Genomic DNA, 13212 nt, shown 5'->3' with positions numbered 1-13212 from the left:
ACTTACCTCTCACCACCTTTTAATACTAATACAGAGACAACACTCACCCCTTCCCAATCAACACATATAGACACATGCTTCCTATCCAAATTTAATTTAGTAACATCAGGAAATGTACCCTCACCTCCAACTAATACATTAGAACCATCCTCTTCTTGTAATACACAGACATCAGGTTATGGAGCTCAAATTCCCTTCTACTATTCAGATATCAGTGCAACTACCTCTCATCTCAGGGCACAAAGCTCTCACCTTCTCCTGGGGCACAGACATCAGTATAGGTACTAGTGATTTGTGGGTCAGGATAAATTCAACCCACACCCAACCCTAACCAGTAAAACCTTATCCTGCACCCGCCCCTAACCAGGAAAATCTTATCCTGCACCCGCCCCTAACCAGTAAAACCTTATCCTGCACCTGCCCCTAACCAGGAAAACCTAACCATTGTAGGACTCGCACAACCTGTACCTGCGTCTTCTCACTCTGTTCTCTACTTCTGTGCCCACCTCTGGTTCCAAGCCAGGGAATCATTGAGAGCAGTGGAGGAGGGTTCTTTCCCAGTCTGACCCGCAGCCAACTCTAACCCTCCCAATGGCTGGACAAATTTCAACTCCAAACCGCCCAACTGATGTCACAGTGGGTTTCAGGTCAACCCGTACATCACTAATAGATACATTTCCAAACTCCTAATATACAGGTAGGGATGCACCAAATCCACTACCGAATCTGAATCCTTATTTGCATATGCAAATTAGAGGTGGGAAGGGGAAAACATTTTTGACTTCATGCAATTTCCCTCCCTGCCCCTAATTTGCATATGCAAATTGGGATTTGGATTTGTTTCAGACAGGCAGAAGGACTCGGCCGAACCCTGCCGAATCCCGAACCGAATCCTGGATTAGATGCATCCCTATATACAGGTATCATGGCAAGCACCTCTATTCTTCCATATAAACAAATACTGGGACAAATACACATTGCCACCTCCTCCTAACACACAGATAATAGGACAAGTGCATGTGACCTTCTCCTAAGGCACAAATACTACAACACACTCTTTCGGCATTGTTGGGCTGCACGTGTCGAGTGAATATATGGAAAACAATGCCATTTCTGAGGATAATCCTTCAGGGCAAAATCAAACATGCCTACTTGCCAATGATGTCATTATAACTATAAAACAAGTGCTTACATCAAGAGTAACTTCTTCTGTAATATTCTATGGAACACTGGTCAGATTCCCAGATACACCATACTCCTTGCTTGTTCTCATGTACATTTATCTCTTTAAATTAGCTTTCAACCACTTATGCTGCAACCTGTCCCCTTTATCATCTTAATTTGTTCCCTCTTTCTAGCCAACAGAGACACCTTCCACCATCATCAGCATTGTACCTATACGAGTGATACCACCAGGACAGATATCTCTCAGTTGTCCTAAATTCATTCCTACTGGGATTGTGTTTATTCTCACAATACACAAAGTGGAATTGATTTTCCCCCCAATCAACAGGCACTCATTTAATCCAGTTAATCAGGCAAAATCGGACAAATGGAACAATGGAAGAATAGATTCTTGTCATTCGTCTGATGACTCGAACGCATAAAAACCGGTGACTTGTTTCTTCTTGTCAATCAGACAATTAGGACGCGTTGCTTCCCGCTAATCATTCTCATTAGTACATAGTCATGGACAATTTGGACTGTTTTCTTATCAATCCAAAGACAATTTATACTCATGTCATACCAATACGCACACAATTCAGACTCATTTGTTACCAAGACCATTTGGACTAATGCCCTACCTATAATATTGTTAACTCTGACTCATTTCGTACCGATATTACCAGACTTGACTCCTATACCATAACCAAACAATTCAGGCGCATTACATGCTAATTAACACACAATTTGGACTTTTCCAAAACATTTCAGAATGCACTCACCAGAAACCTCCCTAAATGCCAGTCTCAGGCTACCGGTAACTTCCCTGCTTCTAATCCACAGGCAACAGGGACACATACCTCATTTTAAACAAAACTGGCATCAGAGGGAAAACACATCATCCAATACAATAACAAATAGTCCACTATATAAAAAGGAAGACTTGCATAAAATAACATTCCTCTGTCAGCTGTTTGTTTGTGCTTCCCTGTAGAACATCACTAAGCATAATCACAAGCCTCCCCAATCCCGTGTTGCCCCCTCCCCTGTTATGAATTGTTTATAGCTCATATAATGATTATAGTCTCTGTCATTTCCAGAAAATACTGTGCCCAATAAATGGAAAAGGGAATCCAAGAGTATAAAGTGCAGACTCACACATTACTGAAACACTCAGTTCTGTGGGAGCCAATGGCTAATATAATTAGGTCAAATTTAATTTTATATCTGCTTTTTTTCTGAAAGCAGTCACACATCATAAGACAAATAAATCTCCTAATGCTTTTGGATATGTAATTCAATAATAATGTACCCTAATCGACTTGGAATAGAGCTCTGAAATGCATACATTCTAATTGGGTTGAGCTTTCATCATGGATACAGAGGTCCTATCACTCCTCCCCTACTCCAGGCTTTGGAGTATTGCAGTCAATTTTAATCCAAGAGAAAAAATGGGGGTGAGATTCAAACACATGGCCTTGGACAGGGCAAACTTCGTAGTGTAGGAGAAGCGGGATGACACACACATCACATCATGGTGTCTATGGTGTAACAACAGAGACAAAATCTTTGTCAGAGATTCTTTATTGAAGTTTCAGCCTGCAGAGCGGGGATAATGGAGAGGGGCTCTGCAAACTGTATTGCGAAGTGGTCATGGAGCAATGATCTGCAGATTCCTGAAGTACTGGTGGGTGACAGATTAACACCCGACAGTTTGTGTAGTCTTAGAGGGGTTTATGTGCAATTATCTGCAGGCTCTGGTAGTATTAAAGCAGTAACACTCCGCCGACACTCTGCAGGTCCCTCAAGCAAAGAAGACAGGAGCGTCAGGGTTTCGGTAGAATCACATGATGTAAAGAGTCCCCCAATGGTGAAATGTCACATAATTTCAGAAACTAGGACCAATCCTCTCTGTCCATACTGCACCCCGGTAAAAGAGGAATTGGCATGGGAGGGAATTCAGTTCCCCCAATAAATAAAGTCTAAGAGACTCAGTTAAGAGTAAACTCCATTCTTTCTTTATATATATATTTTATATATTTATATATTTATAGTTTGTTCTGTTTTTTTTGTCATGATATTTAAAAAAAATTAGGTTTGTGTAAAAAATAAAATAGAGGTCAGTCCAGAAAGGAGGCCAGATGTGGGGGGAGTAAGGAGATGAAGAATAGTTGGTCCTAGAATTGCTTGGTCCTGTTTCATGTCTGCAGTTCCCCAGTGGGCGGATGATTTCTCCGATTCCTGGCACGTTTTTGGTCCTGAAACTCCTTTGTATCAGTCTGAGTAGAGCCTGAAGGGCGCCAGTATCCCTGACAGTACTGATTGAGAAGCCCCATCTCAGGCTGAGAAAGAAGCTGTACTAAATCATCATAGGCCCCTGGGGGCCCAGCTGGGTTGGTGGCAAGGGCCACAGGAGGTTCTGGTTGAAGGATTGCTGCTGTGACAGCGTCAGCACCCAGAACATGGAGCCGGACACGCACCACAGTGTGCTTAAAATTATTCTCAGTGGCTGTGCAGTGGTATATTCCAGAGTCGGACAGTTGCAGGGAGCGCATGAGGAGTCCTTGTTCTGTCTTCAGGAAGCGACCTTCAGAACGGAGCTAAAGAAAGACAACAAGCTTTAGATATCATCTCAAATCTACTAGTCAGGTCTATATAAAACAGGAAGCAACTGCGCCGGATTATGAGGCATATTCTGTCTGCCCCCCCTCACTACATTGATAAAAAATATATATATTTAATAATATTATTAACCAAACATTTAACCCCCCCTATTGGCACAGTGACCGGTGGATATTATTAATTCTTGCCACTACAAATGGGACGGTACGGGTTGGATTGGTCTATACTCTGATGCCATGAAAACTCCATGACAAGTACCATAATCTGTTCATTTGAATGGGGCAGATAATACTGTGCCATGGATATTGATTCCTTTTGAGATAGAATATCTTGGTTGTGCCGACAAGCTCATATAGGCAATAGAAGGATCTTTCCAGATGATATCCTTACCAAAAATCTGACTGCTGTCTTTGCAGGTATGCATCTCTGATGATCCATCTTTTGGACAACAGAAATCTGTTTGCTACAACAGATCATATTAAAAGGTCAGATTAAAGCTGGCCATACACAAAGAGATCCGCTTGTCTGGCGACATGCCAAACGAGCGTATCTTTCCCCGATATGCCCACCGACAGGGCTATATCGGGGTAATCCGAACATTCGGCCCTAGGGGTTACAACAAGGAGCAATGGGCTCCGCCGGGTCAGTTGCTGGAAAAATTAAACCTTCTGGATCGATATCGTGGCCAGATATTGATCGGGAAGACCCGTTGGAAGCCCCAATACAGATAAATTGCAAATTGGTCTAAAGGACCGATACCGGCAGCTTTATCTGCCCGTGTATGGCCACTTTAAGATACAGTCACATCATTGGAAGGCAGGCTCACAAGTCCCAATGTAGACCAACAGTGACTAGAACTTTTTCAAAATCAAAGAAAATCAATATTTTTCAAAAAAAAAAAAAAATATTTGTATCCTATTTACTGGGTGCAGCTCTGATGTATCCAGGGGCAATCTTGGCATTATAGTCACCCAAGGTATTATTTATGATGCAGCCTCCCAGCCAGGGGGGAGCCCATGTCTTTGTGCTTGAAAAGCTGAAATTCTGGTATGATAACTGGAAATGTGGCTCTAAATCCTGCTATAGAACATTAGACCTGCCACCAGGATTACGATGGAGGTAGCTCCAAAGTCCCCCCTTTGTTCAATCCATTCATCAGAAGAGCCAGGTTGAACACATTGGAAGTGCTGGAGAATGTGTTGTGGCAGCAATATGTATTCTTTATTATGTCTAATTTTGAGCACTTGCAGGCGCATTTGTAAATGAGCCCTTATGTGGCGTAAGATGACAAGTTGTTAAAAAAATTTAAGTCACACTAAATGCAATAATTGCTAGAAAGGTTTTAACATCATCATTCTGATGCATCCTGTCATCGGAAAACATGTTTTTTTTCAAAATGCATCAGTTAATAGTGCTACTCCAGCAGAATTCTGCACTGAAATCCATTTCTCAAAAGAGCAAACAGGTTTTTTTATATTCAATTTTGAAATCTGACACGGGGCTAGACATTTTGTCAATTTCCCAGCTGCCCCCAGTCATGTGACTTGTGCCTGCACTTTAGGAGAGAAATGCTTTCTGGCAGGCTGCTGTTTTTCCTTCTCTATGTAACTGAATGTGTCTCAGTGGGACATGGGTTTTTACTATTGAGTGTTGTTCTTAGATCTACCAGGCAGCTGTTATCTTGTGTTAGGGAGCTGCTATCTGGTTACCTTCCCATTGTTCTTTTGTTTGGCTGATGGGGGGAAAAGGGAGGGGGTGATATCACTCTAACTTGCAGTACAGCAGTAAAGAGTGACTGAAGTTTATCAGAGCACAAGTCACATGACTTGGGGCAGCTGGGAAATTGACAATATGTCTAGCCCCATGTCAGATTTCAAAATTGAATATAAAAAAATCTGTATTCTCTTTTGAGAAACGGATTTCAGTGCAGAATTCTGCTGGAGCAGCAGTATTAACTGATTCATTTTGAAAAATATTTTTTTCCCCATGACAGTATCCCTTTAAGGAGGCAAATGATCAATCCCATGACCATATCACCTGTTCATAAGAAAAATATACAGCAATTCTATTCTGTATAAATGACAAATGATTAGGGATTTCATCAAAACCACGTGGAAACAATGTTCTGCATTGATATTTATATATATCCATATTGTCTCTCTTCTTTGACTTATTTTTCTTAGGTATAGAACTGTCCACTTGTTCAATTCCCACTGAACTTTAAGCCTATTGGATCACAGTTGTGGAATGTCACTGGGAGATTTTGTGATTTATTATGGTGTTTTGGATATTTACACTTTCCCAAGCAGTTTCCAATTCTTAAAAGGTTTATTTTTAACCAACAGAATAACGCCCACTTGCAAAACTGAAACATTATATAAAGACTTTAAAAACTTTCAGCTACTAAGGTTTATATGTATGTATGCATGGTTGACATGGTTTCTTTGTGCTATAAATATATATCCAAGATTTATGTCCCAAGGCTCAATTCTTAGTTCAAAATTTAAAGTTTATTACAAATCACATTTAAAATGGTAAATATTGACCCCACATGGCCCACCTTATGCGTTTCATACCCTCCGGCATAGGTGTCTTTGTCAGTATCATGTTACAGAATTTAAACCCAGGTGATCCCACCCACTTTTACGTAAAACCAATCAAAAATCAATGGGGTTAGCCCAACTCCCTTTACATCTTACTGTATTACTCCTATAGAGGGTACTAGTACCATTTCCTTTACATTATTCATTGTTGTTTCCAATATAATTCCAGTAACATCGCAACTCAGCATTTAAGTAATATAAAACAGTGTATTCTAGGTCTATACATGTTACAATCAATAAAAAAGAGTCAATTTAAATATCTTAAAAGCTTTGCACGAGTATGTACTGTTATAAAAACATAGTGGGACTCATGTGTTCTCTCGCCCTTCCCTTTAGCCTTCTACTTGTGGGGTGTACGAGTTAATGTATCCATTAATGTCAAATTCTTTCCCGTAACTGTTGATTTAAAGTTCTTGGACACTTTCATATGTTTACAAGTAATACATCTACGGCTACCGCATTTATAGTTGCCTGTTGATGTAAGCGGCCCCAAATCTCGTTTAGAACCCTCTTTTTAAACAGGCTAGATGATAGCATATCTTTCAAGGTATGGGCTCGTTTAGGAATAACATTAATTCCTGAGCTCAATAACTTAAAAAAGTACCATATAGAATGGGTAAGAACTTCTTTTATAATTCTGGACATCTCAAAAATTGTTTGCAATATCTGGTAGTGAAGGCCACCTTTTCTGACCATTCTTGACTTTTCTCCTTATTTCTTGCACTTTTGAGTAGGTCCCGTCTTTCTGCTCTCTGTATACAAAAATCGTTTCAGAGAGCAGAATAAAAAGATATATACTGGACATAGTCAGAAGTGTCTTTGGAACCGGGGCAAACCCTTTTGGCTCAGCCTGGATCCACAGGAATCAGTCACATAGACTCCCCATGAAGAAGAGAAAATCATTTGTGACATGGTTGCTTCATCTTAAAAGTTACAGTTATAAAAATAAGATAAAGAGAATCATGTTTGTGCTCACGGAAGAACGGACGTGGGAGTAGGGTTGCCACCTGTCTGGATTTCACCTGGACAGCCTGGTATTTGGCAGGGCTGTCCGGGTAAAACCTTCCTGTCCGGATTTCCAAATAAGAAAATTCGGACAGGAGATTGAAAATAATGACTCAGCAATCAGTCAATCACTGATTACCATGTCATCAGTCCGGCCCCACCCATGACATCACCGGCTCTGCTCCCGGCTCCGACGTCATCCGCCCGGCCCCCTGTCCGGCCCCAGAAAAGGTGGCAAACCTACACATGCTTCCCATAAAAGCAGGAGACATTAAGGCTTAGCTTTATCTTTATCTGTTTGGGGCAAAGTAACAAGGCTGCTTTATTATTCATATTTGTGCAGTTACAATCATATCTTATACGAACACTACAGGGCACATTTACTATGGGTCGAATAGCGAGGGTTAATTAACCCTCGATATTCGACCATTGAAGTTAAATCCTTCGACTTCGAATATCGAAGTCGAAGGATTTACCGCAATTAGTTTGATCCTTTGATCGAGCGATTAAATACTTCGAATCAAACGATTCGAAGGATTTTAATTCATCGATCGAACGATTTTCCTTCGATCACAAATTGCTAGGAAAGCCTATGGGGACCTTCCCCATAGGCTAACATTGGTGCTCAGTAGGTTTTAGGTGGCGAAGTAGGTGGTCGAAGTTTTTTTTAAAGAGACGGTACTTCGATTATCGAATGGTCGAATAGTCGAACAATTTTAGTTCGAATCATTCGATTCAAAGTCGTAGTCGAAGGTCGAAGTAGCCAATTCGATGGTCAAAGTAGCCAAAAAAATACTTTGAAGTATTTTTCATTTTAATCCTTCACTTTTAGCTATGCCTCCTAGCGAATTGTGCATCTTTTGGTACATTTTATTAGGTATATTAGGCTGATTAGAGACATATAAGGAGTGAAATGTAGATTATCAGGGTTAGGGGAACATTACTGTTTATTTTATGGGTAGCAGTGAAAAAAGTGAACAACCCCTTAAAACACTTTAATTTTTTAGTGTTACTATTCCTTTAAAGGCATGGCAACTAAACAGTCCTCAAAACAAGTAGGGCAAGTTTTTAGTTAGATCAGAGAATGAATTGGCCCATAGCACATATCATGTGTTTGGTATAAACAGGTGACATATAATTGATAAACAGAGAGAAGGAGAAAGTATGTAAAGGCATCGGCACACAGATTTGCGGTTGTTGGTGTGGCTGCATATAACAAATCTGTAACTATTATAAGAATCTGAAGAATCTACTAACAATTAAATCATCCTCAAAAGAGAATATACTTTTCTGTTTGAAGAAAGTCTTCTAATATGAGGCAATCCTGTGTATACCAAACTAGCACCTTTGCCAATGTCTCTGTAATAGACATTACTTTATGTTCTCACCTCTTTCTTTCGATCAGTGTTGTCCTTCTGGAGAATCCATTTCACCGAGGCTTGGGGGGAGCGTGGCTGACACTCCAGAAAGGCTGAGCTGCCCTCCACTCCATACTGCACTCCGTCCACCCCATTCTTACTGGCTGCACGAGGGAGAGAAGGGGTGGATGTTAACGTGAATGCCTGGCGGGAAGTGCTAAGCTTAAAGCCTAAGTAATCAAAGCTCTCAGGGTTGCTTACGGGCACAGTTACTTGTCTGTATGTAGTGTAGTAGTGCATGTAACTAGTATAGCTGAGGTGTGTGTCCTATTAAGTGCTACAGTAATTTTGCCATTGTTATATATTTGGGAATTACACTGCACTTAAAGGCAGTTATTTCTACAAGAGAGTTGCCTAGAGCAGGGGTCCCCAACCTTTTTTTGGCCTGGGGACCGAACAAGAGCCACATTTTTTTCCAAGGACCAGGGGGTCGGGAGGGGTTCAGGGAGGGGGGCTCGGGCAGGGTCAGGAGGGGTCAGGGAGGGGGTATGGAGGAGTCAAGGAGGGGGTCGGTGTCCAATTTGGGTGCAACAGCGTCCAATTCGGGGTGCCATGTTAATTGTTTGGCGCCCAGTTCAGGACTGTCCATGGCCTGGCAAATGGGGACCCATGGCCTAGAGGAGTAGCTACCAGGCAGTTTCCTTGTTACAGGTATGGGATCCATTATCCGGAAACCCGTTATCCAGAAAGCTACAAATTACAGAAGGTCGTCTCCCATAGACCCCATAATAATTAAATAATCCCAATCTTTTAAAACGATTGCCTTTTTTTTAGTAATAATGATAAAGTACCTTGTACTTGATCCAAACTATTGCGTTTAAATATTGTTTAAATGATTTTCTAGTAGACTTAAGGTATGAAGATCCAAATTATGGAAAGATCCATTATCCGGAAAACTTCAGGTCCCAAGCATTCTGCATAGCAGTACTATGATGTGTTCAGTGTGGTGGTTTGTGGGCTACAGAAGGGAAAATAAAATCACCCATTTAACCTGGCCCTACAAGGCAATGCTGCAACTTTAGTTTGTGATCATGTCTGAAGGCGTGGGATTCACCGTGTGTGAAGTGGCTAGTGTTGTATGTGCATGTTTAGGTATTAGGTCCCTCATGTGTGTGTTTTTATAGTATCCATGTTTGTTAGGTCATAGATGTATCAAATGTTTGCATGATCTCACCATTTGAATTGTACCCTCTGCACTGCCTCATTGGATTCCCGTGTCTTACATCCTGACGTCGGCTACGTCTGTGATCATCCAAAGCAAGTCACAAGGAGGAAGAAAGACATGATGGGAAAATAAAAGAAAATATATTGTAGTCCTTATTTTGCCCATTATTGACCCATAAAACACCAATGCATGACATTCTCAAATCCCTCCCTAACCCTCACAAGGCCCCACCACGTACACACCTCTTGGAGGAAGCTGAGTAGCGAGAGCAGGTCTTCCCGTCCCAGGCACAGTAAGGATCTCGGGCGAGACAGCAATCTGCACAAGCCTCACCATACACATCACAGCGATGGAGGGCCAGGTGGGTCACTCCCGACACAGAAGCCACGTAAAGCTGTTGCTGTTAGAGAAAGATTATGATAATTGATATTTATATCATCAAACAGTGTAAGGCATAACACATTAGTTATTTTAATATACAATGTTTGTTTGTCTGTTTAGGATAGCAGCTGCCATATTAGCTTGCTGTGACATCACCTGTTTGAGTCTCTCCCTGCTAACTCTCAGATAAGGGGGGAGGAGGGAGGGGGAGAAGGGGAGAGAGGAGCAAACTGAGCATGCTCAAGCCCTAGCCCTAGAGGTTTATGCTGAAAACAGGAAGTCTGATACAGAAGCCCATGTGCACACAATAGAAGGAAAGAAATGTGGTTTTCTTTTGACAGAAGACTCAGAGCAGCATTACTTTGAGGATTTACGAATGTATTCATATAGACCTTTCTGATAAAGCTTACTTAGTTTTAACCTTTCCTTCTCATTTAACAGAATAGCAGCTTTGTTACAATCACTTAACTTGCTGCTAATGTGGACTGATCATTCTGCGGAGTGAGGTGGGGATTACGTATTTCCAACGGGTGGTTATTGATAGCATGAGCATTCTATTCACTGGGTGCAAGTCAGTTGTGCTCAATGATGCAACTGGCACATGGAATCCTGGAATTATTGCCATGTCTAAGGGGGCAGTAATGGCAGCATCTGCTAGCATCTATCTGTACAACTCTGTGCAAGTCATCATGTATGTATAGGCACAAGCACCTTTGGGAATGGTGTCAGTGTTGACTTAATGAAATGAGCCTCTAAAAGTGTAAATCACAGAGCAAACACACACACTGCTAGTGAGGGTCTCAACTGTACAAAATAAGACTAAATAACAATAGGCGCTATCTCCCTTTAAACAGTGAAGTTTCTGTTATTAATCTTGTCCATTTCCACATAAATCAAGACAATCTTCCCAGATAAGAAAGCACAGGGTCGAATGGATGATTTTCCCACAGTTAATTTACTGTTGTGGGAAAGCTGAATAAGTCTCTTATAATGTGCGTGTGAATAGCAGCTGATATCATGTTTGGCAGCTGCTGGATCTTCTAGAGATGTTCTCCTTTTGCCTTTACATGCTGATTATATTGCTGTAACACGTTAACTTCACCAATGGCCCACCAACCTGCCCCTTTATTATTATTATTATTATTATTATTATTATTATTATTGTTATGAATATCTCTAGTCTGAAACCTCACTGACACTAGCCTAAAGGTGGCCATAAGGGCAAATTAAAGCTTCCCATATCAATCCTTTAGGGTAAGGGCACACTGACGCCTGGCAACTAATCGCCTCGACTTTGCAGCGACCAATCTCCCCGAATGCCTTCCCTCAGTGCTGGCTAAAATGAAAAATTGACGGCGCTAATCACACGCATCGATTTATTTTCCGAAGCCACCCGACTAAATCTCCCTGAATCGCCCAGTGTGCCCTTACCCGTAGACTGATTCGCCAGCTTATCTGCCAGTGTATGGGGCTTCCGACAGGTCTCCCCGATCAATATCTGGCCAAGATATTGATCGGGGAGGTTTGATTTTTCTGGCTATTGAGGACCACATCAGATAGTTGATGTGGTCCTCATCCCATTGATGCCCATTCTCTTATTTGTAATCCAGTAATCCCTAGGGCCGAACATTCGGATTAACCCGATATAACCCTGCCGTTGATGGGCATATTGGAGAAAGATCCACTCAGTTAGTGACCTCGCCAAATGAGCTTATCTTATCGTGTATGGCCATCTTAAGGGTCATGTGTACTGTATAAATTGTAAAGCTATGAAGGCCACGGATACTACTGACTTGTGATGCTTTCCTCTCTTTGTAGATCCAAAACTGTAATTTCTCTCACTGTTACCACCTAATAAGTAAAATAACAGTCTGCCCAGTATCATTCACTGTCCCCTCCCTTAGGATGAGTGTTAGCGAGATACAGTATGTGCAAAAAGCAGCAGAAGTTCCATTGGTCCAGTGACTAATATTCTTTAATGAACAGTATAAGAATTGTATAAAATTGAATATATAAAAAACAGTATATGCTCCCATGAGAGCACAATTATTAAGCAAATACAGAGGCTTCGGATTGAAGAACATCTTCTACAAATAAAAATCAAAGCATGTGCCGGTGTGACTGTATAGTTCATGAGCTCTGGTAGCTACTGTTAAAAAAGTATAGGTAGAAGAGTATTCCTATTAATAATGTTCAGAAGGGATTTTTATCAGAGGACTCTGGCCTCCTTTATTTTCCAGACTCTCAACAGCAGCAACATTTTGGTTTACTTTGTAATCCAAACCTGTGTCTTATAAGAAATGTCTGTGTCCTTGTGCTGTTTTATTGTAATGCATCACAGGTCACTTGCCCCACTGTGGAACTTGCCAAGGTGACTTGTTTAATAGACATGGGATCAAATGTGGATGTACACTACAAAATCAATTAGTCTGAAATGTAAACTTTGCATATCACTTTTTGCTAAGGCTCTGTCTGTTTGTCATGGGGGGCAGCATGAGTTTTTCTACAAAGGAGAATTGCATTTAACTTTGGCAATAAAAGACAAGGTTAATGTGCCCGATGTATAGGTTTGTGGTCTTAAATTACAGGAGAAAACGTGTAATTATGATCCAAAGAAACAGCTGGCAACTAGAAAAGGTGGTCTGGTTTGGTTGCTGCCTCCACTATAAACTTCAAGGAGATGTATAAGGTGCTGGGAATGGCAGGCTAAAAAGTAAGGAATCCCGTGTAGTAAAAATGCGACTGATGTTTTACACATCTGCTATTGATACATTGTTCTGTGTCATGTAAGAGCAAGTTCATTGGTTTCATAACCATAGCCTTCTCTTAGGTTACTGACCTTGACCTCCTCCGG

At 41.2% G+C, this 13212-nt stretch overlaps 1 protein-coding gene across 2 annotated transcripts in view; it reads right to left on the bottom strand.

Moving 5' to 3' along the window:
• Positions 1-1369: 1369 nt before the first annotated feature.
• Positions 1370-13212, bottom strand: part of sema3f.S (semaphorin 3F S homeolog) — a 77378-nt gene continuing 65535 nt past the window's right edge. For both annotated transcript variants that reach the window (XM_018261304.2, XM_018261305.2), the window contains 4 exons: positions 10220-10377; positions 9987-10054; positions 8783-8916; positions 1370-3764 (listed from right to left, as the gene is read on the bottom strand). In XM_018261304.2, coding sequence (XP_018116793.1) covers positions 3363-3764; positions 8783-8916; positions 9987-10054; positions 10220-10377 — 762 coding nt within the window. In that variant the 3' untranslated portion in view covers positions 1370-3362. The remainder of the gene's footprint in view (positions 3765-8782; positions 8917-9986; positions 10055-10219; positions 10378-13212) is intronic.

The sequence above is a fragment of the Xenopus laevis genome, chromosome 4S (assembly GCF_017654675.1).
Source record: "Xenopus laevis strain J_2021 chromosome 4S, Xenopus_laevis_v10.1, whole genome shotgun sequence".
NCBI classification, from domain to species: Eukaryota; Metazoa; Chordata; class Amphibia; order Anura; family Pipidae; genus Xenopus; species Xenopus laevis.
Note: the sequence above shows the minus strand (reverse complement) of the source record. Positions and strands in the feature narration are given on the sequence as shown.